Source organism: Dermacentor albipictus, chromosome 5 (genome assembly GCF_038994185.2).
Source record: "Dermacentor albipictus isolate Rhodes 1998 colony chromosome 5, USDA_Dalb.pri_finalv2, whole genome shotgun sequence".
Classification (NCBI taxonomy): Eukaryota; Metazoa; Arthropoda; class Arachnida; order Ixodida; family Ixodidae; genus Dermacentor; species Dermacentor albipictus.
This window is the reverse complement of record NC_091825.1, coordinates 173,669,255-173,696,523: the sequence shown is the minus strand read 5'-3', so window position 1 is coordinate 173,696,523 and position 27,269 is coordinate 173,669,255. Positions and strand designations below refer to the sequence as shown.

At 47.0% G+C, this 27,269-nt stretch overlaps 1 protein-coding gene across 12 annotated transcripts in view; it reads right to left on the bottom strand.

The window, feature by feature from the left end:
* The window catches only part of LOC135897507 (intermembrane lipid transfer protein VPS13A-like), a 1,023,564-nt gene that overhangs the window by 350,749 nt on the left and 645,546 nt on the right, over positions 1–27,269 (bottom strand). For all 12 annotated transcript variants that reach the window (XR_011514733.1, XR_011514732.1, XM_070539327.1 and 9 more), the window contains one exon: positions 9,225–9,311. Coding sequence is in view for 10 of the 12 variants with exons in the window: in XM_070539327.1 (XP_070395428.1) it covers positions 9,225–9,311 (87 nt within the window). In the remaining 2 variants the exon portion in view is untranslated. The remainder of the gene's footprint in view (positions 1–9,224; positions 9,312–27,269) is intronic.

Sequence of the window (27,269 nt, the reverse complement as noted above, 5' to 3'; positions counted from 1 at the left end):
GGAGTGCGAATTTGATGAAGTGGCCACTCTAGGCATGTTTCTTGATCCGCGCTTCAAGGCCACAGTTCATCAGGCATCTGGTCAGATGATCTGGCTGAAAGACCTTGTGACAAGGGAGCTCCAGGCAGCTGTCGTGGAACATCGTGGGGACACTGGCGTGCCAGCGTCGACTTCATGTCCACTGGTGGCATCGAGTGTATCGAATGCTTTTTACGATCTAGTGATGAACGAAGAGAAGACACATTTGGCATCTGCCCCTGAGAGGGAAGTTACAGACTACGCGGAAAAGCCTCTTCTGGAAAGGGGCATGAATCCTTGTGAGTGGTGGCAGTCCATTGGCCGCTTCAGGTACCCGCTTTTAAGTGCACTCGCCCGGAAGTACTTGGCGATCCCTGCCACCTCAGTTCCTAGTGAAAGAGTATTTTCTACCGGTAAAAATGTGACAGTGCATAGAGAGCGTTTACTTTCTGGCCATATAGAGCAATTAATTTTCCTTCACGACAATCTGTAAGAAGCGTTTTACCTGACTGAGAGCATTACCTGAGTCCATTATCTATAATGAGTACCTCTTCAATTTGAAGCAAACTTGTAAAATGCAATATTATTTTTAAAAGGGTAATAAAGGTATTGTTACCTCTCTTGCAATTTTTTAATACTACACATGTATTCGTATTCGATTCGTATTCGAAAATTTCAATATTCGCACACCTCTAGCTGGCATGCATTCTGCCCACCTTCTTCCCTTGGGCTCGTGAGAAGACATTTCCACACCAAGTTACCATCATTCTTAGCTCAATTTCGCATGCTTTCCCTCACACCTACACCATACGGCAGGCGGCCACAATCTTGTTGCACTTAGACTTCATATGGGACCTCACGGCAAAGCTGACACCAACGCTGAAGGTGGAAATTTGCCTAGAGTGTCCACATCATTGCCATCACAATAAAATATTCCTTATAGACTGGTGCCAACAGTGCAGACCTTGTGAAGTAAGGAATAAGCTTAATTCACAAATCTATTATAAAAGCTTGTTTCATATCCTTCCTCACTTTCCTGATGAAGAAGCCCTGGAGCCTGAGGGAGAGGACAAAAAGGGAGCTTGTTTTATTCGACAACAAATGTTTCAGCAGGAAAGCTAGGCTGTTTATAAGGACATATGATAAAAGCATGAAATTGTAGGCCAAGTAGCTACTCACAGCTTACCTTGCACAAGCAGCCAATGCCGCCAGTGCTATGTTTCTGATGTGAAAACCATTCCGGAAATCACTTAAGTGTGCTTTTCAAAATGCAACCCCTTTGAAGAGGAAGCTTTAGCTTGGGCCCAACTCCAATTCTGCCTATTCAAATACACATGAAACGCAAAAATGCACTTTTGCGAAAACTTGTGGGTTGAGTTTAATGAAATTTATTGCATGAGATAGAGAGCTGAATTCTACTGACTTTTGCATTCAGAATTATGATTTAGGGCCGGAATTATTTAAAGGAATTTTTCAAAAACAGGTAAGTTTGAAGAAATATAGAAGCACGAGGTTTACAAATGTGCAGCGCAGCTCTGCAGTAAGAACAGATTGCACATAATAGTACATCCAAAGCGGATAAATTAGACATGTCAATTTATATCTTACGTGAATTTGTTACATTGTTTGCAATAGTTTTGCAAAAGTTCTGCTCACATGTTAGTGGTTTATATTTATTTATATATTATACATATTAGAGCCATGCATAATATACAATATATAATAATATTAATATATAAATATATATAAATTTTTGATAAAAAGACCGATGACGTAAGTAAAGAATTCGCAACAAACACTCACTAGACATTAACCTTTACTTTTAAATGCAACAAACTTCATCAAATTTAGTGCAGTGGATGTCAAGAAAAATGATTTCTCCTTTCCCATGTATTTGAGTAGGAGCCCCTGAGCTAAAACTTCCTCTAAAATCCACAGGCAATGGGAACATTTCTCAGAAGTCGATAAGGAAATCGAAGAGGCATTTTTGCGTTCCCAAATGTCAGAAACCATTTCTAGATTAACTATAATTACTCAACATTAAACATTAAAATAGACAGACATACATTTTATTCAGCACTCTTTTTTTCATACAAACAACCTAAAAAAATTGCACATCAGAGGAAAAAAAAAAGGCACTAGCACAGAAATCCAGCTACTTCATACAAATACTTAGACATTAATCTTGCAGCAAGCCCTTCCTGGACCCATCATGTTACTACATGTGCTAATGCTTCAAAATCACTAGGGTGCTGAAACCTATGTGATTTGCCCTCCAACATCCACAAGCTAGCTTATCAGACGTTTGTTTGCCCCAGCTCAAATTTGCCTCTCCAATTTGGTCACCCCTTCATAACAACCTAATCAGATTATTAGAATCAGTTCAAAATAGGGCCACTAGGTTTATCTCACGTAACTACACCTACAATTCAAGCATCTTACAAATAAAACTTGACATTTCACTTCAGCCCCTAAGTAATCGACGTGACTTTGCGCTCATATCATTATTTCACAAGTACGTTAATGTGGCTAGGAAATCTTCTTTATGGCTTCAAGTTGCACCTTGCACATCTCGCAGATTATATAATATATATATATATATATATATATATATATATATATATATATATATATATATATAAAGTGGTTACATAATCACCTCAGCTTCACACACATCTATGGGAACACTCATGCATTAAATTGGTCAGTGTTTCCTCGTATCATTCGATTGTGGAACGCTGTTCCCGATTTCATTGTTTCCGAAACAAATCCCAATAAATTTCGCCAGCTCATTAGTGCATATTCCACTGCCTAACTTCAATAACATGCATGACACATTTTCTTTTGTTTTCCAATTATGTGCTCTCTTGTTTATGAGCTCATTATTTTCCTGATTATTCTTGTATTTTTTGTCCTATGACATTAGAGTGGCTATATTTATAACATAATTGTTTATCGAAAGGACTGTATCTTTTGTCTTTTCTCTAATATGTACACTACCAGTCTTATTGTTTTTGTGAAATGCTTTAATCTTTGTGTAAGATGTTGTGTAAACATTTTTATACTGTCTATTAATAATGTATGTATATTATGTTTTGTTATATGCCCACTATATATACTATTTTAGTCCTTCTGTGATGTCCCCCTTACCCAATGCCTCATACAAGGCCTGTAAGGATATTTTAAATAAAAATAAAATAAAGTGGTTTGTGCTTAGAGGAAAATAAGTCGTAGCGGCTGCACTTCGGTCAAGAAAACGCTATTGTCACAGCAGAGGAGATGCACAGGCGAACACTGTACGCGCTTGCACCTTTGATGGTTTGCTGGCACTCCCGGCAATCTGGTTTCCAGAATCCCACTTTTTCGTTGCTGCCATTTGCACCCAGCTGCGCAAGTACCCCTCGGTCATCTCCACTCTGTCCATAGCTGCCATAGCCAAGGTTAACGATACCTTGTCTTTGCTGCTTTCCGCTACGCTATATGGTGATATCAAAACTGCACTGCTACAGCACACAATGACGCTGTCACACAGTTGCCTACAGCAGCTGTTCTCCGTAGAAGAAAGCAGAGATTATCAGCCTTCCCAACTTTTTCGGCACTTGTGTTCGTTTCTGGACCCAAGTGTGGCTAACATAGATGATGTACTTTTATGCGAGTTGTTCCGGCACCACCTACCAGAGAACGTATATAGATAGTCCTTGCCGTTGCCGGTAACTTCAGCCTGGACGACCCTGTTTCTTTGGCTGACAATGTGTTGTAAGTCACTGGATCATCAGTCTCGGCTCTCACCTTCACAAATTCCTGTGAGCAGCCAGTCATTGTCGAGCTCCTCCGCCACTCCGTCATCGCTTGACAGCATTATTCAAAATACTAGCGCAAAATAGCAGGGACAAAGACAGAGAAGACGACAGGACGAGCGCTAAATAGCTTGACGAGCGCTTGACAGCCTCTGCGACCTTCTTGAGTGCATTGCCTGTGTCGCAGAACATCGGCGTTCTTCACCTTCTCACAATTGTTGATGGGGCAGAAGCATTGTTCGCCCCACACTTTCCTCCCATGCACACTCCCCTACTCCGTCCGGAGTGCGCTGGTACCATAGCTGTTTTGGAGAGGATGCGTACCACTGTCTGTGCCCTTTTTCTGGCTGGGAAACCGTCTGACCGACTTTTAGAAGTGAGGAGTCGCCCGGCCCAAAGAGCAAGTCATCTGTTCTATGCCCGTGACTGTACCATAGGTTAGCAGTTTCTGGTAGACAGAGGTGCTGAAGTCAATATCGTCCCAGCGCAGCACACAGATCATAAATAGCCACCAACTTTGTACCTTCGGGAAGTAAATGGCACAATTCCTGCCTACACACAGCGATCACTCACCCTAAACTTGGGCTTATGCTGAACTTTCCGTTGGGTATTTCTTGTTGCCGATATCTGCTGTGCAATCATCGGAGCCGACTTCCTGACAAGTAATGGCCTCCTGGTTGATGTCAAGCGTCAATGGCTTCTTGACAGCGTGATTCATAGGTCAGATGCAGGCGTAGCCTCTACAACACATGTGCCTTTCATTGCACAACTGACCATTGCTCGGACAGTTCTTTCGCTGCACTACTTCGAGAACTTTCAAGCCTCACTTGACCACCTGATTTGATGCAACCTGTACAGCACGATGTACACCACCATATTAGAACAAGCAGTCCCCTCGCTAAATTACGTCTGTGCCACTTGGCGCCTGAAAACTAAAAATCGCATGAGCAGCACTTGAGCACATTCTCAAGATTGGCCTCGTACGACCTTCTTCTAGTGGCTTGGAATTTACACTAGACATGGTTCCTAAGAAATCTGGGCACTGGCGCCCTTGCAGCAATTACTGTGCACAAAACAGAATAACAGTTCCCGACAGGTATCCTCTCCAAAACATCCAGGACTTCACAGCTGCCCTTCATGGCACAACAATCTTTTCAAAGATGGACCTGGTATGTGCCTACCATCAGCTACCTGTCACGGAAGACGATATACTGAAGACCACCTTAACCACCCCGTTTGCTCTTTTTGAATTTGTTCAGATGCCTTTTGGCCTTCGCAACACCGGCCAGTCTTTCCACTGGTTTATAGAGTCATCACTCGAGGGTTCCCATTTGTGTTTGCTTACATGCACGACTAGCTCATTGCAAGTTTCTCCCCTGACGAGCATATGGAGCATGTCATAGTGATATTCTCACGCCTTGCTAGCCGTGGGGTCGTGATCAGTGAGATGAAGGGTCAACTTGAGTTCCTCAGACATCTGGTCGACCCCTCCAGTATTAAGCCGCTACCACATAACGTTCACGCCAACAAGGATTTCCCTCTGCCCACATCAGTGACAAAGTTACACCAGTTCCTCAGCTTATTAAACTTTTACCGCTGCTTCATCCCGAAATGCACTCAACTAGTCACTCCTCTCGACACCATGTTGCCAAGAAAGAAAAAGACTCCACATTGCAATGGATTGAAGAAGCTACTGAAGCATTCACTCAAGTAAAAATCGTGCTTGCCAAGGCCATACTGCTTGCACACCTCAAGGCTCACGCAGCAACCTCCATCATGACCGCCACATTCAGCACAGCTGTCGATGCTGTCCCATAGCCATATATGTGTTTTTTTCTCAAGGAAGCTAAAGCCGGCAAAAACACAGTACAGCATCTTTAAGCTGGAGCTCTTGGCTGCCAAACTTTGCTGTAAAGCATTTTTGCCACTTTGTCAAGTGTTGACACCTCGTGATCCTCACTGACCACAAACCCCTCGTCTGTGCGGTCAACCAGTCAGCATTGACCTATACTCTGAGAGAAATAGCAAATATGCATGATTGTAATGCGCAAATTTATTAAATGAAAGGTGCATTTAATTTGCATCTGCATTACAATCACAAACAATTCTACTGAAAATCAAATATAAAATAACGATTTGCACAAAAAAAAGAAAGAAAAGAAAAAAAAAGAAGAAAAGAAAGCTCAATGCAAGGTAGCTAGCCACATTGTCATCGAACAGTCATCTGAAAGCAATGTTCAGAGACATCGCAAGGCAAGTCCGTGGTGCATGGAATGCCCTCCCTCAGATCGTGGTTGCGCAAGCTTTCAAGAAGTGTGGCAATTCTAATGAATTAAATGGAACTGAAGATGACTTTATGTGGCCAGAAGACAGTGCAAAGGAGGTGTCGTCAGACTATGATAGCGACTAGTTGTCTGTGTCCCTCTCCTCAACCTGTTGTTTAGCGCTGTTTTACTGATCACAGTTGCTAAAATTCACCTGTGTATGTGCTGGTGTACCTTTGTGTGTTCCATAAAATTGTTTCTACATGCTGCGCATCGACTCAGGTTTCGTTATTTGATGTGTGCGATAGAATTGGCACCAAGTTATTTTTGGGGAATTTAGGCCATAATATAACTACGCATTACAATTAGTGGCATGGTAGAATTGTGCAAATACGGTACGTCAGCTTTCTTTTATCTCGAAATTTACAGCTCTTTTCTGGCATGGCAAGGGTCGACATTCCTGCTGATGTACTGAGTCGCGTGGACGCTGTTAGGAATTTCACCTCTACACCGCCTCACTTGGATGCAGAACTTCTAGCTTTCCAGGAGAACACCACATGCGCTCGTCGAGGTCAGGCGTGCCTAAACACTGCTCCACGGCACGTACTTCGGCCCGAACCGCCGCCCCCAGCCGGGGGCCCCCGAGGCACCCCGGCGGCTCCGGCTCACCAGCTCTGGAGAGACGCTCGGCCGCCATGAAAGCGAAATTTGCTAGTCGCTGATATCTTGAGTGCACACAACTACACCAACGCCTTCATAACGCATGGAGGTTCAGGTGCAAGAGACGGACATGGACCCGAGCCAGTATGACCCTCGGGACTGGACCCAAGTCCTGAGAACACAGGCGAGCCCCATACCGATTGCTATGAGGCGTAGGTGTTGGCACCAGTCAGGTGTCAGGTTGGGAGACGGAGCAGGCAGCAGGAAAACAGAGGTTGACAAATTCTTGACGCACAACTATCTGAATGACAGAGATCGCTGGGGCTGGTTGGTCAATAGTGGGGTCATGTGAGCGTGGATGGAACAGCACAGGACTTGTAGCCTCGTTCTCGCAGCGAATAATACGGGTGACACGCTCATTTAAGGGTGGTACAGCGGTAAGGTCGATGCAAGACGACGTCGCAGTCGTATTAGGGCGCCAGGAAAACTGTGGAATGATGTGGCGGCTTTTGGCGAGCTCAAAGCGGCGGCATTCCTTGACAATGACTTTGATGGTGGACACGTTGAAGCTCAACAAGTTGAATGCATCGTCCGCGATCCCTTTAAGTACATGGCTGACTTTGTCAACCTTGGCCATTTTGCCATCTACTTTCCGGCACAGAGCGAGCACGTCTTGTATGTACAAGACATACGATTCAGTAGAAGACTGAACACTGGTCATCATCATCATCATCAGCCTGTTTTATGTTCACTGCAGGACGAAGGCCTCTCCCTGCGATCTCCAATTACCCATGTCCTGCGCCAACTGATTTCAACTAGCACCCGCAAATTTCCTAATTTCATCGCTCCACCCAGTCTTCTGTTGTCCTTGATTGCATTTTCCTTCTCTTGGTAACAATTCTGTAAGCCTAATGATCCAACGGTTGTCTAACCGGAGCATTACGTGACCTGCCCAGCTCCATTTTTTCCTCTTGATGTCAATTAGAATACCCTCTATACCCGTTTGCTCCCTGATCCAAACCGCTCTCTTTCTGCCTCTTAACGTTATGCCTAGCAATCATTGTTCCATCAATCTTTGCGCGGTTCTTAACTTGTTCTCAAGCTTCTTTGTCAGTCTCCAGGTATCTGCCCTACATGTCAGCACTATTAGAACGCACTGATGGTACATCTTCCTTTTCAATGATAATGGTAAGCTTCCTGTCAGGAGCATGCAATGTCTGCCATATGCGATCCAACCCATCTTTATTTTTCTGTGAACTTCCTTGTCATGATCAGGGTTCCCTCTGATTAATTGACCTAGGTAAATATACTCCTTCACAGACTCTAGAGGTCGACTGGCGATCCTGAACTCTTGTTCCTTTGCCCGACTATTTGCAGCGAGAGAGTAAGAGTGGGGTTGAAGATTATATGCAGGAGACAAAGATAATGATGAATAACTGGGCAAGGGAACAAGTGTTCAGGATCGCCAGTCAGCCTCTATAATCTGTGAAGGAGTACATTTACCTAGGTCAACTAAACACAGAGAACCCTGATCATGAGAAGAAAATTCATAGAAAAATAAAAATGGGTTGGATCGCATACGACAGACATTGTCAGCTCCTGACTGGAAGCTTACCGTTATCGTTGAAAAGGAAGGTTTACAATCACTGCATTTTACAGGTGCTGACATAAGGGGCAGATACCTGGAGATTGACAAAGAAGCATGAGATGAAGTTAAGGTTCGTGCAAAGAGTGATGGAACGAAGAATCTAGGCATAACATTAAGAGACAGGAAGACAGCGGTGTGGATCACAGAGCAAACGGGTATAGACAATATTCTAATTGACATTAGGAGAAAAAAATGGCACTGGGCAGGTCATGTAATGCACAGATTAGATAAAATGTTGGCCCATTAGGGTGACAGAATGGGTACCAAGAGAAGGGAAGTGCAGTAGAGGATGGCAGAAGACTAGGTGGCGCGACGAAATTAGGAAATTTGCGGGTGCTAGTTGAAATCAGTTGGTGCGCGCAGGACAGGGGTAATTGGAGATCGCAGGAAAGGCTTTCGTCCTGCAGTGGAGATAAAATAGGCTGATGATGGTTATTTATTTATGTTGTTCTTTATATTCAAACAGAAACAAGTACTTTTTGACTATTTTGAATAGCTAATTATCAAAATGAATACAAATGAAATAGTAAAGATTGTGTTCAATTTGTATTAGAAATTTCAAATACTCACATGCTCCTACTAATAAAAAAAAATTCATTAAGGAGCTTTTTGGTGATTATCACAGTTTTTGATGTTTGCCATTGCTATAAATCTTGGCCGTCAAAAACTACAATCTTTTTCTTTTACCCCTTACTTCTAATAACTGGAGATAGTTAAGACATGCACGCAAAGCTAATACCCCAAGAGAGCTGGCTGATCAGGTATGGTGATCCAGTCCACTTTTCACAGAAGAAAAAGGGAAAAGGAAAAGCAAGAAGCTTGATTGCGCGAATTTACCTTTTTGTGCTTTCGTTTCTTGAACCGGAACAGCAGTGGTTCCTCAGATGAAGCACTACAGTCATAGATTATGTCTGAACTAGAGCTCTGAAAAAGAACAATAGGCAGGCTTATTTGTTGCTTACTTGCAACATGCCTTACAGGGGTACTGACAAATTATTTTCAAATCTTTTTTTATGCATTAATTGAAAGTACAGCACCTTTGAACCCCAGAACATACTCTTAAGCATCACAGCACGCCAAATAATTTAACATAATAGCTTTTCTACAACCAGTTTCAGTTTTGTTTCTACTGTGTTGCGACGTTATGATACAGTGTGTGGTCAAGTGGGAGTAGGATATTGCAATGTTTTGCCATGCGTTCCAGCTTGATCGGTTGTCCACTATGCTGCTACATTAGGCCTCAAAATGAGCAGTAGCATATGAGGTGACTGACCAAGCTAGGGCAAGTGTCAAAATATCGCAATGTTTTGCTCCCACGTGACCATATACTGCGTCGTGACGTGAAAACACAGCATCCTCCTGGGAAACGAAGCTGTAAGTGGCTGTAGAAGAAAATAAATTATTTACAGAGCTCCGAGGCTCGCTAGCACTTTTTCTAGGGTTTAGAGGTCTAGCACCTTCACTTACCAAAAAAGGAAAAAGAATAGTAAGTGTGACCAGGTTTATTGGACTTGTCAAGCAGCAGCCAGAAACACAGTGGCAGCAACGATAGCTTAGCTGGATAGGCGAACTGCCCACACGACATGTGATGGCGACAGCACTTTCTAGCATGCCAATTTTCTTTTGGCTCTGAGACACGCAATGGAGACGGGACTTTCCAGTTCCATTCTTGTTCCATACATAAGAAATATAATGTCAGTGCCCCTTTAAGGCGTATCTCAGCACAAGACAGAATGAGGTGGACAGATGCGGGCTCCCAACTGAAATTCACTACGAAAAATAACTATTTACAACAATAATCTGTGCATGTACAAAAACACAATCACAACAGATAGTTGTATTATTTAGTTTTTTATGTAGGGTACTCATTATACTGAGTGTAGAACTGTATGCATGAACTACGCAGACGTTAGCTGATATACATAGCATATCAATGATCTGAGGAGAACCTGGAAAGCATATATGTGAATAACTAGACAAAAGAACCAGAGGCATATGCGCACTTAAGATGGAGGCATCAATACACAACTGTTGGAGAAAGAGAACTATTCCAGTTAAAGAGTCTGTCACAGGGGTCACTGAAGTCTGCAGGTATTTTTCAGGGTCAAAAAAGCACACAAGGTAATTTGAAGCGAGGTGAACATACAGCAGCGCATTCATTCTCAAGGCATCAGCCATCCATACCTTTAAAAATAATTTTTAAACAGCTCGAGAAGAAATAACCTAGTATTCTATGGACGTTCCGACCCAAATGAAAAATAATCTTACGAACAATCAGAAAAAATAATCATCCAGCACTGCCTTGATAGCTTGAACCTGGTAATCAAACCTAAACACATAGAGCATGCTCACCCTCTAGGCCGCTACAGCACAGGCCACCAAAGACCGGTAATAGTAAAGTTTACTTCCTTCAAAACAAAAGGAATCATACTTTCGAAAGGCCCTCAGCTTAAAGACACAGGTTTCAGTATTGGCGAAGATTTTTCTTGACCCGTTCGACATGCACAAAAGCACCTTGTAGTTTTCACCACGACCAAGTCTGCACCTTTTTTCGTCCGATACAAAACACTGCACATAGGACCTAAACAGTATATCTTTGACCAAGAAACACGGTCAGTCAAAGAAATCACCTAGGAATCATTTCGCCGTCGAAACACATGCAAGCAGCCGCGGACTAACCATTGAGTTAATATTTCCTTTTCCATAGTCTACATCAATGTAAGCAGTTTCCTTCCTAAGCGCGAAGCCTTGTCTAATCTCTTTTGTCTTCCGGCAGCAACATACCAATCTTAACTAAAATGTGGCTAACAAGCAACGTCACAGATGATGAGGTTTTGGGTGACTTACCAAATTTTAACATTTACCATAATGATTGTCAAGGCACGCGTGGGAGAGGCGTTCTTATTGCTATTAATAAGAAAATTCCATGTTCATTTGTTAACATTACATCAGATATAGAAATATTGTCGCAGCACTGTGCGACTGAGGCAGAGAAAGAAGAAGTAGAGTGTGCGTGCATGATCTCGGGGTACTCTGCGCCGGCTGCACCTAGACTGTAGCTTCCCTCTCGGACCTCGTTTCACCCTGTAAATAAAAATAATTCGTAACATCTTTGGTGGACGTGCAAGGTAAATCTTGGACGATCCTGGACGACTCAGCTCTACCAACTGTCTGACGGAGTAGACGCTTGGCCGGTTTATGACCCCAAGCAGCGGACATGGCCGATTCCGGAGAAGGCAATGATGACCCCACCTGTGGCAGACCAGACAGCAATCATGCAGGGCAGGCTGGCCACCACACCGCTGCAAGTGCCACCCACCTTTTCGGGGAAGGCGAACAAAGACGTCGACGACTGGCTTAAACACTACAACACAGTGAGTCGCCACAACCACTGGAGCACTACAAAGCAGCTCGATAACGTGGTTTTTTTTCTTGCTGGAACCGCGCTCTTCAGGTTTGAAAACCACGAGAGCGTTTTTACAAGCTGGGATAATTTTGTAGAAGAATTCACCAGGTGCTTCGGGGACCCATTCTGTAAGAAAGAGAAGGCTGAGCAGACGCTTTCCCGACGAGCTCAACTACCTGGCGAAACATGTACAACGTACATAGAGGCTGTTCTGAAATTATGCAAAATCGTCAGCGCTACCATGACAGACGAAGACAAAGTAGGACATCTGCTAAAAGGAATCGCTGAAGATGTTTATACTTTTGTTATAACGAAGGAAGATCTTAGTACTCCGTCTGATCTGAAGAAACACTGCCGGGCATTTGAAGCACTGAAAATGAGAAGGATTGAACCAAAGTTCGGAGGCTTGGAGAATGTCACCACTATTGCAAGTGTGTCCGTCCCAGGCCATGACATCTCCTCGGTGATACGGCAAGCCATTAAAGAAGAGCTTGAACGCCTTAAAGTTGTTGACGACGCTCATGTGCGCCATCAGTGTGCATTTGATCATCGCTCTCGTGTGCCACTGGCCAACTGGGCACCTCAGAGTTACCGAGAACCTCGCAGGACCTATGCTGATCGTACGAAGAGCAGTAACTTGCCACCGCAACCGACAAGTCTGGGACGCCGACAAGATCCACCACAACGGTTTGTTCAGCGAGCTCTTACTTCCTACAACAAGCCTGAGAGTACATTTCTACCCATGACACCCATGTTACCGGTATCAACCACGACAAGCTGCGACTCCTGCATTTGCTACAGCTGCAGTGTGCCTGGACACATAGCTAGGTATTGCCACCGCCGCCAGCAGCATGCTCCACAGTTTAATTCCTAAACACCCCGCGTGCACGCTGACGAGCCCTGGCCATATTCCAGTTCCTTCAAGCGGCTGCAGCAGGGATGTGCGAACCGCAGTGACTCCCCCATTTCCGATCGCAGCCTCACACCCCCACCAACATGACAACGACGCTCTCCATCACCTCGTCGTCGCTTGTTATCAGCACCACTGCTGGGAAACTAGCTGGTTCGATTGACGGGGGTGAGGCCGCAATATGTTCATCTTCATCAAGACCCCCTTAAGTAAAATTCTTTAAAAACAAAGTGTGCATTTTAGTTGACAATGTGAGTGCTTTTGCTGTAGTTGACACTGGGGCGGCTGTTTCCGTTATGAGCCTGTCCTTCGAAAATCGTCTTGGACAAAAAGTTATGTTTTCTTGGGATCGGAACGCTACCTTTCGTGGAGTTGGCGGGGAAATGTTACGCCCACTTGGGGTCTCTTCTGTTTCAGTTACGATAGAGGACCAGACATTTCGAAGTGAATTTACTGTGCTTGCAAGTACAACGCATGACATTATTTTAGGAATTGATTTCTTGCGTGAGTGGGGGGCAACTTTGGATTGTGGAAGTGGCGCAATTTCTCTTTGCCGCGACACGTGAACTTCTATGACAGATAGCACCAGTGATGCCGCCAATGTTCTCTCCGTGTTCTCAATGTTCACGACTGTGAAGAGGATGAAGAACGCATATCCAAGAAGTACTCGGATATCTTGGCGCACTACAGGAAGCAGAGGCGTCGCTACCCGCCCGCGCATAAGACGATGAGTAGGGACCAAGCGGTAACCTGGAGAAGACTACAGGCTGGAACGTACCCACACGGAACACTGCTGCACGCCATGTACCCGGGCATCTACGGGCGAGACTGCAAGTTCTGCCCGCCGGACACGCCGAACACCTTGCGCCATATGGTGCTGGAGTGCAGAAATAACCGCGAAGTACCACCGTCATCATCGCCACCAAGCGATAACAACCAGGAAGAAGCGGATATGGAGGAAGAATCGAAAGACCAGTGGGAGGCTCTGCTGGTGACGCAAGACCTTGACAGCCAGCTGCGGTTGGTGAACAGGGCTCGGGCGGCGGCAGCGAGCCATGGCTACCTGGACTGAGGAGGCCACCCACCTTTGGGCTCAAGAAGCCTGGTCTCAAAATAGAGTTTATTTCTCTCTCTCTCTCTCTCTCCGTGTCACAAGATGTGTGTTTGCCCCCTAAGACTGCAATGTTTGTACCTGTCAATACTTCTCGCCCTCGTACAGGTTCTTGTTGTGGTTTAGCCGAGCTTGATTATAACAATGTGTAAAAAAGAAATGTGATAGTCCCTCGCTCCCTCGTTGTAACCAGTGATGGTTGTACTTATTTGTGGACAGTGAACGTTTCAACCCAATCCATAACATTGCAGCTAGGACTTAAACTGGCAAGTTTTGATGAACAAGCCATTGTCAGCGTCGGAACGGTCAAAATGTCAGCTGCTGAAAAAAAATCCAACCCCGATTCCAACCATGATAATTCTGCTGACTTTAAACGCATGATTAACAAGTCGCTGTCTTCTAGTGAGCAGTGTCTGCTGGAAGCTATGCTCGCTCGCTATGCCACAGTGTTTGATTTTGCTCAAGGCCAACGAGCGTCCCATACACCACCGGCGTCTCGTATGCAACACCGCATCCATACAGGGCAAGCAACGCCAATTTGTCAGAAGCTCTACCGCGTTTCACCTTCAGAGAGAAAAGTCATCGCCGAGCAGGTCGAAGAAATGTTACAGAAAGGAGTGATCCAGGAATCATGTAGCCCTTAGGCTGCTCCTGTGATCCTAGTGAAGAAAAAAGACAACTCACGGAGATTCTGTGTGGACTATCGCCGCCTAAACACCGTCACAAAGAAAGACGTGTACCCCCTACCACGAATAGATGACGCCGTCGACTGCCTCCACTCCACGTCGCATTTCTCTTCTGTTCATTTACGGTCAGGATATTTGAAAATCCCCATGCACCCCTCAGACAAGGAGAAGACAGCCTTCATGACACCTGACGGTCTCTTTGAGTTCAACGTTATGCCCTTTGGCTTATGCAACGCTCCATGCGACATTCGAGCGATTTATGGATACCGTGCTCCGTGGACTCAAATGGGAAATTTGCATGTGCTATTTAGAAGACGTCATTATCTACGGCCGGACATTTCACGAGCACAATTAGTGCCTGTCGATCATTCTTGACTGTATCCAGCAAGCTGGCCTTCTTTTAAAGTCGAAGAAATGTCATTTCGGTGAGCATCAAGCCCTCGTACTAGGCTTTCTGGTCAACAAAGACGGCATACAACCAGACCCTGAAAAGATAGCAGTGGTTCGAAACTTCCAACAGCCACAAACGGTGAAAGATCTGCGAAGCTTTTTGGGCCTTTGCGCATATTTCCGGCGCTTTATCAAGAATTTCGCACAGCTTGCCTCTCCCCTCACGTCTCTCCTTCACAAAGACACCCCATACTTGTGGACTGGTGACTGCGAGTCGGCGTTTCAGCAGCTGAAATATTTGTTGACTTCTGGACTGGTACTGCGGCATCTTGATCCGGAGGCGTCAACTGAGCTGCATACTGACGCCACCTGTGCAGGTGTTGGCACTGTGCTTGTTCAACTCTGCAGTGGCCATGAGCATGTCATTGCCTACGCTAGTCGGACACTTACAAAAGCAGAGACAAACTACACCATTACTGAACTTATGTCTAGCAGTCGTCTTCACCATACAGAAGTTCGGTCCGTATATGCATGGCCACGCATTCATGATAGTGACTTACCATCATTCACTCTGTTGGCTGGTTGGGCTACGTGACCCGTCTGGCCGGTTGGCCCGCTGGGCTTTGCGCATTCAAGAGTACAGCTTTTCCATTAACTACAAAAGTGGACGCTGTCACACAAATGCTGATTGCCTATCCCGTCTCCCTTCGCCGCACACTAAAGCTGAGGATGATGACTTCGATGACTACCTAGTTTCCATCTCTTCCGACTTTCCAGACCTGCGTACCTTCGAGAGCGAGCAACGTTGCAACCCTACCTTGAAACCCCTACGGGCAGCTGCACGTGAGCCAGCAGGAACAACACCGTTTACTTTTCATAATGGTTTGCTGTACAAAAAAAATTACTCGGCTGATGGTCCCCCATTGCTTCTAGTTGTACCCAAAAACCTGCGCCCTGCTGTCCTTCGTTCCATGCATGATGATATCACATCCGGGCACCTTGGCTTTGCACGCACACTACACTGACTTAGACAGATTTTTCTGGCCCAAGCTCTGGAAAACAACGAAACAGTATGTCGCCAGCTGTACTGTTTGCCAGCGCCATAAGCAAACGACGATGGCCCCAGCAGGCTATTTACAACCACTTAGGCCACCGACGCTACCCTTTGAAAAAGTCGGCATCGACTTGCTTGGCCTGCTCCCAAAGATGTCAGCTGGCTACTGCTGGATTATAGTACGCGTAGATTACCTTACTCGCTACACGGAAACTGCAGCACTTCCATCTGCCACTGCAGCAGATGTCTCTTCATTTTTGTTGCATCACGTCATACTCCGTCACGGCGCTCCCCGTGTTGTCATCAGTGACCGTGGACGGCAATTCACCGCCGACGTCGTTGAAGAACTTTTGCGGCTTTGTGGTTCTGCATATCGTCATTCCACTCCTAACCACCTGCAAACCAATGGCATCATGGAGCGGACGAATCGAACCCTTACCAACATGTTATCAATGTATGTCGCTGCTGACCACAAGAATTGGGACGCCGTCTTACCTTTTGTAACGTACGCGTACAATAGTGCCAAGCACGAAGTTACTGGATATGCGCCGTTCTTTTTGCTGTACTCACGCGCTCCCCAGAGCTTTCTGGACAATATTCTACCTTTATCATGCCAAGAAGATCCTTCCATCGCCCAAACTCTGTGTCGTGCTGAGGAAGCACATCGACTGGCGCATCTTAGGACGTTGTCCTCACAAGGTAACAGCAAGATTCGCTATGATGCGCGGCATATCCCCATCAGCTTTCCTCCCAGTGATTATGTTTGGTTGTAGACACCTGTTCGCAAAAAGGGATTGTACCGTAAGTTTCTCGCAACTTACACCGGACCATTCGTTATACTCAGCTGCTTGAGTGATGTGAGCTATGTCGTCGCCAAAGTGACAGCAAGTAATCAGCGTTCACGTGCGATGCAAGTTGTTCACGTGGCCAGACTAAAGCAGTACCATCACAGGTCCCTTTAACTTGCTCAGCGAGCTTCGTGTGCCCCCGGGGAAAATGTCGCAGCATTGCACAGCTGAGGCAGAGAAAGAAGTAGAGTGTGCGCGCATGATCTCGGGGTACTCTGCGCCGGCTGGGCCTAGCCTGTAGCTTCCCTCTCGGACCTCGTTTCACTCTGTAAATAAACATCATTCATAACAATATTATGGTTCAAGTGCAGCACCCCACCAGAAACCGTCCTCCTTAATGTCTGCTACAGGGCTTGTATCAGTAAGCCAAAATAAGTGTATAAACTTAATGACGCACTCCTCTAGATTACTAGGAAACACCCCAATGCATAAATTCCTTTCTTGGGAGAATTTAACTACCCAAGTATAAACTGGCAAACCGTAGTCCCTCTAACTGCTGGTAACTGTGAAGCAAGTGACTTCATTCACTTGTGTTTAAACTTTAACTTGAGGCAAGTGGTGCTCGAACAAACTTGAGTTATGCATGGATCATCAAACACTCTGGATTTAATTCTAACTTACAACCCCAAAAGCTTATCGCTGATTATTTACCTACATAAAATTAGTGATCATAAGGTCATTCATGCTATCTTGGGGTTTACCCCCATTCCCTGCAATATGTTCAAGAAAACCATGTGCACGTACAACAGAGGAAATCACAAAGGAATTAACAATGAACTAGAAGCTTTTCTGCAGTCTTTTCAATCTACATTTCATCACCGGTCTGTCGTTGATAACTGGACAGTTTTCAGAAACAAGATGAATGAACTAACAAACAAATTTATTTCCTGTATCAATTTTCGTGCAAACCGCCAAAGACAGTGGTTATCAGACAATCTGAAAATATTAGAAAAAAAAAAAACATCTTTACAGAGCAGCAAAACGGAACCCATGTACAGATGTATGGGATAAATACTATGTAGCCGAGGATTATTATTATGATGCAATTTGCTGTGCCAAAACAAACATTTTTTTCTAACTGACCTACCAAAAATTCTAACGAATAACCCCAGGAGGTTTTGGGAAATAATAAACCCGCAAGGAACATGTGCCATTGCTCTCATGAACACCGCAGCCAAGGAATCTACTGATAGTGAATGCGCTGACATATTTAACTGTGCGTTTGTTTTCATTTTTACAGACAAAACTGACTCATCATTCCCTGCTCTGCCTAGCGTAATACTTTCAGCAATGACATCGATCGAATTCACTACGCAAGGCATCACGAACCTTATCGACAGAATTAAACTCTCATCAGCTACTGGAGGCGAAAAAAACCAACTAAAAAATATTAAAAAACACAAAACATGTTGAAGCCATATATCTTTATTACTGTTTGCTCAGTCGCTTTCAACAGGAACCTTACAGGATGACTGGAAAATGGGGAGGGTCATTCCGGCTCACAAATTAGGTATAAAAGATTCTCCGTTAAACTATCGTCCCATCTCCTTAACCAGCGCGCCTTGCAAACTCGTGGAACATGCCATTTATTCACATATCATCACCTTTCTAGATATCAACAATTTCCTTCATCCGGCTCAGCATGGGTTTCATAGAGTACTATTCTGTGAAACACAATTGGCAATCTTCATCTTTGACCTACATTCTAACCTTGACCAATGCATTTTTAAAATATTTCATGAAAGCATTTGACAACGTACCACACCAATGTCTATAACTAAAACTCATCGTTTTAAATTTGCACTCTAATATTCTAGCATGGATTAAAGAATTCCTAACTAGGTAAGCGCTCTCAGTTCGTTTCTATCAAGAATCACAGCTCAAGCACTCTCCTTGTAACATTGGGCATGCCACAAGGGCCTGTGCTAGGACTGCTTTCGTTCCTCATATATATTAATGATTTGGCACTCTAAGTATCGTATAAAATCCATATGTTCACCAAGTGTGTAATTTATCATACTATTATTAACACTTTGGATCAAGCTACCCTTCAACATGACCTTAACCGCGTCTATGAAAGGTGTGGCCTCTGGTTAATGACACTAAATGCTAACAAATGCAAACTGGTCTCATTTCATCGTCAACACAACCCCTTTATTTTTTTCTTATGCAGTTGCTAACTCCCCTATAGAAAGCGTCCAGTCACCAAAGTATCTTGGTATCACCCTCTGCAGTGAACTTTCTTGGCGAACACAAATTACCACAATCATATTGTTATGGGGATGTTGGAAGTATAAGACTGCATTTACAATGTATATACAAGCATACAAGCAGAGTCAATGGGGTTAAGATGGCTGACTAGTAACAACATGCCGCAGCCAGCGTCTCGCAATCTTCTCTTTCCTCTCTCTCCTTTTATGCTTTCGTAACAGGACTCCCGAGTGCTGACGCACCGTCTAGGTGCATGGTAGGCGAAGAACTGCGAGCAAAGTATGGCTTCAGCTGCAAAATGTGCACGACGTCAACAGGAGGTGGACTTGAGGATGGAAGAAACTGTAACGGCATGATCTCGTAATTCACGTCGTTAACTTGACATAGGACTTCATAAGGCCCTGCGTAGCGAGAGAGAAGCTTCTGGGAAAGGCCGACCCGACGACATGGTGACCAAAGCAGCACCCAAGCACATGGGGCAAACTGAACATCGCGATGGCACCGGTCATAATGCTCTTTTTGCAGCTGCTGCGGGGCTAATAAACGAGATCAGGCGACTTGACGTGCCATGTGAGCGCATTCGATGACTTCACAAGCGTACCCACGGCAATGCGTGGCACAGAAGGTAGGATTGTGACAAAGGGCAAAGAGGGGTCGCGACCATACAAAAAATGAAAGGGCGAATATCCTGTGGTGTCATGTCGGGACGAGTTATACACAAATGTCATGTAGGCCAGCGTGGAGTCCTAGTCTCAGTGATCGTTGGAAACGTACATCGACAGCATCTCTCCGAGTGTACGGTTGAGATATTCCGTAAGACCGTTCGTTTATGGGTGGTAGGCAGTGGACAGCTTGGGTTCAGTGGCACAAGGGTGGAGGAAGTAGCCCACAACTCAAGACAAGAACGAGCGGCCGTGGTCTGTAAGTAACTGTCGAGGTGCACTGTGCTGGAGAATGATGTTGTGAAGGAGAAAATCAGCGTATCGCATAGCGTGTGGCGCAATGAGTAGTGACAACAATCTGCTTATTCCTTCTAGTCGTCATCCAAAAAGGGCCACGCAGGTCAAGGCCTACAAAAAAGAAAACTTAAGGGAACTTCAATTGAATGGAGTCATCCGACAGGTGCAGGGGAGGTTTCTTCCGGTGCGGATACAGTTCACAAGTTGTGACTTAACGACGTACAGAGCAGTAGAGACCTGGCCAGAAGAACCAGTGTTGTACGTGATCGTATGTACGCAAAACTCCAAGGTGTCCCGCTGTCGGTGCGTCGTGAAGTTGGTCAAAAACTACGTATCGCAGAGGATGAGGAAGGACAAGGAAGACCTCAGGGCCGTCAGGTTTGATATTGCGGCGGTAGAGAATGCAGTCATGCAGCACAAACATGCGGCACAGGCTGTCGGTGCTGCCAGATTGCACTACAGCGATGATGGACTGTAAGGATGCATCGCAATGTTGTTCAGCGCGCATGTCTGTCATGTCAGTCAAAGCCACCACGCAGGTCACCGGATCATGTGCAGCAGGATCGGGAGGATGCACAGGGCGAAGCGAGAGGCAGTCAGCGTCCTTGCGCAGACGTCCAGACTTATAGTTGACAACAAACGAAAACTCCTGGAGCCGCAAAGCCCAGCGACCAAGCCGTCCTGTTGGGTCCCAGAAGGAAGACAGCCAGCAGAATGCATGGTGGTCTGTAACAACCAAAAACATGGTGTCAAACATGGCATCAACAAGGCATCCCAACATGGTAATTTGACGGCGCCTGAATTGATATTTCGTGGAGTTCAGTTGGAGGCCCGCTTTTCGGAACACTGCCAGAATTGCAGCAAGTCGGGTAAGGTGGCTGCCGGACGTGGGAGAAAAAACAATAACATCGTCAAGATAACAAAGATAGGTGCTCCATTTACAGCCTCGCAGAAGAGAGTCCATCATACGTTCAAATGTCACAGGAGCATTGCATAGGCCAAAGGGCATGACTTTGAACTGATATCAACCATCAGGTGTGATGAAGGCCATCTTCTTGTGGTCCGTTTTATCAAGTGACATCTGCCAGTAGCCAGATCGAAGATCAATGGATGAGAAGTATTTAGCGCCGTGCAAGCAGTCTAAGGCGTCATCGATGCATGGTAGTGGGTAGACATCTTTTCGGGTGATCTTGTTTAAGTAGCGATAATCGGCGCAAAAACGCCAGGTACCATTTTTTTTTTCACGACGACGAGAGGCGAAACCCAAGGGCTGGCTGATGGTTCGATGACCTCTTTGCGGAGCATTTTGTCCCCTTCTGATTGGATGACTCGATGCTCAGCATGCGATACACGATAGGGATGCCGACGAATAGGATTCGTGCCTGCAATGTTGATATTGTATTGTATCAGACGCACATGCGCTTTATGCAGGTGCCTTGGCCAGCATGCTATCTGTAACACGTGGCTATTATCATGCAGCCACTGGTACACTATATATGTTGGGAAGCAATCCCGAATAAACGTTCTTCTTCTGGTTGCTTTCACGCTGCGTGTTCATTGTTGGACGCCGGAACATGGTTTCAGAAGTGGGATTCGAACGCACGCCCACATACATGGACCAGAACCGTGAGCGTTACGTGCATGGACCGTGAGCGTGAAGTCGGAGCTGGTAAGCAAGAAAATGTTTGATCGACTGGCAGAAGCGACGGCCGCTGACCCAGACTTGCAGACAGCGTTGCGGCAGCTAAGGAATGGAGAAGAAATTGAAGGGTGGATGAAACCATTGGGTCCTGAGTTATCAGAAGTCAAGGGCATTGTTATGAAGGGGACCTGTGATGTGTGGTGTGCGACATAGTGCGGTGTTCGGGATGGTCAGGAGCAGACGACACTGCGTGCACGCGCGCCGAGGTGGAAGAAGGAAAACGAAGACGCCGAAGAGCGTCCGGCATGAGAACGCGCGGCGCATGAAACAACAAAAAGAAGCAAAGCAACCAATTAGAAGAGACCACGGGGCGTAAGGCAGCCAATCCGGGAATGCCAAATCGGCCAGACCAGAAGAAAAAGCGTGGTGCGCTGGCAGAAGGAAGAGGACACACAGGGAGACGCCGGGGAGATGCCAGGAGAGTCCCAGGAAACGACGGCAGGAGGAGGTCAACCACCGGAGCGGGCGTTGAAGACAGGCTGTCGGGTTCCGGACCCGAGCCCACCAGGACTTCACCCGACCGGGGCCTCCTGCCAACCTGTTCCTGTGCGTCGCCCGTCTACCTGAGCGTGCTGTCAGCTCCTCAAGGCCGGTGAGCTTCTGCGCCAGTGGGCAGGACGAGAACAGTCGGGCTACGGGCCCGAGTTCTACGCCAGCTGCCCGGCCAGAACGCCGCCCCGTCTGTTGTGCCGCCTGCTGCCCGAGGCCGGCATTCGAGCTTCTGTGCCCGTGGGCAGGGCAAGAGCAGTTGGGCTACGGGCCCGAGCTCTACATCCAGCTGCCCAGCCAGAACGCCGCCGCCGTCTACTCCTGCCACCCAGCCGCCAGCTTTACCTCGCCTAGCCAGAGCTGGTGCGCTCCCGGCGCCCGGTCGGTCAGCTTACGCCGCGACCTTTGGTGAGACCGGCGCCACTCCTTTCGCCAGCTTGTCGCCGCGTCGCTGCGTCGAGACTGTGACGCGTCCCCACCCTCGTGGCAAGCCCGGACTCGCGCACTCGTTAACCTCATGCAAGCCCTAGATGTGTTTCTTGCCGCAATGTCTGCTTGAGTGTGTATTTTAGGCATGCTTTCTGTTTCCTTCTATTTACTTTATGCCTCTTTTTAGTTTGATTAAAAGTCTTTGTGTGTGCGTTCAAACCAATGGCTTTGTCCTCAATTAGGTTCTCGGAGGTTCCGCCTAAGAGAACCAACCGAACCGTTGAGTACACGAACCTTAGCCCCATATTAGAGGGTCATCACAAATTGGCGTCCGCGACAGGACAAAGCCGTTCGTTTGGATATTTTTTTTTTTCTAGCGGCTAGGAACTATGGCTAGCACACGAGACTTGTTAGCCTTAGCCGAGCGCATGGGGCTAGAAGGTGCGGAGTTGAGAACATGGTTGAACGAGCAGGAAGCGCTGGCGCGAGAAGAGCGGGAAGCAGAGCGAGAAGAGCTGGCAGCGGAGCGCGAAGCCAAGAAGCAGGAACTTGCATTGGAGGAAAAGAATTTACAAGTGCGGCTAAAAGTCAAAGAGGCTGAGGACGCATATCTGGGCAAAAAACAGCCAGAAATTAGTTTGCTTGACTTAGCCACCGTGGCCCAGCGATTGGGTTTGCATGGGGCAGACTTGCACAGGTAGGTGCAAGACAGGTGGCTGTTAATATGCGCGAAAGCTCGAAGGGAGTGCGACAGGCGAGTGGCAGAACAGGCAGCTCAGAGGGAACGCCTGGAGGAAGAGCTTCGCCGGGTGCACGTTTGCATGAAGGCACTCGCGGAGGCTTGCTCCGAAGGGACGAGCTCCATTGTTCAGGATGGAGCACAGCAATGCAGGGGCGACCCGAGGGTTCCCTCCGACATGGCGTCAGTCCTTGGCGAGGAAAAAATGTCTCAAGGAGAGACACCTTGTAATGATGCCATTGTAGGCAAGGATACTGAGGTATGGTCACAAGACAAGGAGCATATTGCTTCCATACCTCAACTAGTGCCGCGTGAGCACACCGCAGGCGATGACTGGTTCATGCAGTGTTCAGAGCTGCCGTGCATGGGCCTGGTTGATAAAGTTAGAGCAGAGCACCCCCTAAAGGCTAAAGATAGCACGTTGGAAGGTTCGCATCATGATCAGGATGAACCTGAATATATTAGGGCTCCTGTGGAACCATGTTTGGTTTCCCCAAAAAGTATTCAGGGGTTGTTACTGCGTCCCTCGACACAAACTGTTTGTGACACTATGGGCACTTGGAAGGGCTCAGGCCTGGGTGCCACATCAACTCAGGGCTTTGAGGATTCAGTACATCTTTTGTCTTCTTATGCACTCGTGTGTGGTTCGACCATTGACACTGATGCTGCAACCAGTCATTACACCATTGACTGCCTTAGAACGCAGGCACTGACTTGGTCGACACCAAGCAGAGACATCAATGCCTGGAGCGTTATGGCCACAGACGGGCCAGTGTACTCTAAACGAGAAGACAGATGTCTAGTCCGCTTAATGTGGGAGAGGGTCACCTGAAGGAGCGGATGCTTCGCTTATGGCTCTTCACGGACTTTTGACCTCGAACTTGGTGACTTCAAATTGATGGTTTATAGAGTGTTTTGTGATAGCCTTTGATGATACAGTTTTATTCTTTGGAGTTTGTTGTGGTGTTTTTCAATTAGTATCTTCCATTAATATCTTTCATCTGTATGCACAGTGAACTGTGCAGCTGTGTGAACTGTGCATGAATACTTAGAGTGCAATCTCGTGGACAGACCATGACTGTAATGTTGTGAACTATGTCGCGCACTGAGCGGCAGTTTTTCCTCAGAAAAACTTGTTAAAAAAGGGGGTTTATGTGATGTATGGTGCGCGACATAGTGCGGTGTTCGGGACGGTCAGGAGATGACGACACTGCGTGCACGCACGCCGAGGTCCTGGAAGAAGGAAAACAACGACGCCGAAGAGCATCCGGCATGAGAACGCGCAGCGCATGAAACAACAAAAAGAAGCAAAGCAACCAATTAGAAGAGACCACGGGGCGTAAGGCAGGCAATCTGGGAATGCCAAATCAGCCAGACGAGAAGAAAAAGCGTGGTGCACTGGCAGAAGGAAGAGGACACGCAGGGAGACGCCGGGGAGATGCCAGGAGAGTCCCAGGAAGCGACGGCAGGAGGAGGTCAACTACCGGAGCGGGCGTTGAAGACGGGCCATCGGGTTCCGGACCCGAGCCCACCAGGACTTCACCTGACCGGGGCCTCCTGCCAACCTGTTCCTGTGCGTCGCTTGTCTACCTGAGCGTGCTGTCAGCTCCTCAAGGCCGATGAGCTTTTGCGCCAGTGGGCAGGACGAGAACAGTCGGGCTACGGGCCCGAGTTCTACGCCAGCTGCCCGGCCAAAACGCCGCCCCGTCTGTCGCGCCGCCTGCTGCCCGAGGCCGGCGTCCGAGCTTCTGCGCCCGTGGGCGAGACGGGAACAGTCGGGCTACGGGCCCGAGTTCTACGCCAGCTGCCCGGCCAGAACGCCGATGCCGTCTGCTCCTGCCACCCAGCCGCCAGCGTTACCTCGCCTAGTCGGAGCTGGCGCGCTCCCGGCGCCCGGTTGGTCAGCTTACGCCGCGACCTTTGTTGAGACCGGCGCCACTCCTTCTGCCAGCTTCTCACCGCGTCGCCGCGTCGAGACTGTGACGCGTCCCCTCCCTCGTGGCAAGCCCGGACTCGCGCCCTCGTTAACCTCATGCAAGCCCTATGTGTGTTCCTTACCGCAATGTCTGCTTGAGTGTTTATTTTAGGCATGCTTTCTGTTTCCTTCTATTTACTTTATGCCTCTTTTTAGTTTGATTAAAAGTCTTTGTGTCTGTGTTCAAACCAACGGCTTTGTCCTCAATTAGGTTTTCGGAGGCTCCGCCTAAGAGAACCAACCGAACCATTGAGTACACGAACCTTTGCCCCATATTAGAGGGTCATCACAGGACCAAAGTCGTTATGCCAAAGGCTATGAGAGCTGAAATACTCGGTCGCATTCATGACGGTCACTTAGGCATAAAAATAAGTGCAAAGCGAGAGCCCGTCACTTGGTTTTTTGGCCGCGACTGAATACAGACATTGAAAACATGGTCAAGACCTGTTCTGTTTGTCAAAAGTACGCGTACAAACAACAAACCGTACCAGTGTTTCTTAGGCTGATCCCAGACCATGCCTGGTACAGGGTAGGTATTGACATTTTTATGTACGGTCGAAACTCCTACCTGTGCGTGTTTGATGCATTTTCAAACTTTCCTGAAGTCGAAAAGCTAATCGACACAACAACGTGCACTGTCATTGCTACACTTAGCTCAATTTTTGCAAGGTATGGAATTCCGTTGGAAGTCTGCACCGACAACGGCCCTCAGTTTTCATCTCATCACTTTGCTTTGTTCGCATCCAAATACGAATTCAAGCATGTGACATCGAGTCCGAGATTCCCATGATCCAATGGCCTCGCGGAGAAAGGAGTCCAAATTGTGAAAAGAATAATGAAGAATACTGGCGAGCTCAACGAGGACTTCTGGTTGGGTCTACTCGTCTATCGCTCGACTCCACTAGCCGAAGGCCGGTCCCCTGGAGAACTCCTCCAAGGCAGGAAGTTACGCACTCGGTTACCAGACTGCGTGTCATGCTCCAGTCAACTGACGTCTCGGCGCCAACCACGCAGCCAAAGGCCATCCAAAGGGAAAAACCTGATATTGGCTTCTAGCCAATATCAGGTTTTCAAGAAAGATGCAGCACTCAAGCAAGATGCAGTTGTACGAGTACGAGGGGATGCATGGGACTGCAAAGCTCGAGTCATGGGCCTGGTGGCACCAAGGTCTTATCGCGTCCTTACAGAGGACAACAAGGTGCTTCGACGCAACAGACAACATCTTCTAGCCACACGTGAGCCATTCCGGCGTGACTTAACGGATGATGACTCTGAGAGTGAAGACATTTCCCAAGAAAACGCAGGAGCACAACAGTCTAGAACACAGCCCATGCAAGCCCAGGAAAACGCTGGAGTATCGCAGCCTACAACCCAGCCCACGCAAGCCCAGAAAAACACTGGAGTAACGCAGCCTACAACCCCGCCCACCCAATATGTGCCAAGGCGGTCCACCCGACCAAAGCGACAGCCCCAGTCGTCTTCACTACGACCAGGATTTCCACCAAGTGTCCCGTATTGTGCTCACAGACTTTTAAATATTGCACTGAGGGAGATGTATTGCATCAGACGCGCGTGCGCTTTATGCAGGTGCCTTGGCCAGCATGCCATCTGTAACACGTGGCTGTTATCATGCAGCCGCCGGTACATTATATATGTTGGGAAGCAATCCCGAATAAACCTTCTTCTTGTTGCTTTCACGCTGCGTGTTCATTGTTGGACGCTGGAACAGATATGCTGGTGAACAACAGATTTTTGTCTTAAAGCTTGTGGCCGAAATCAAAGATGTCAAGGTATGATTCGAGGAGGAGAAGTATGTCCATGGCCTGTGCAGAGGTGAGGTCAGGTGCAATCATCTTCGCGAAGTCATCCGTTAGGGAACCAGAGCTGTGAGCTGCAAATGGTGCTAAGAAACCACTCTCGGCATTCAGACTTTTCGTGTCGAATTTGGAAGTATTAGAAACGCTGACCAAGAA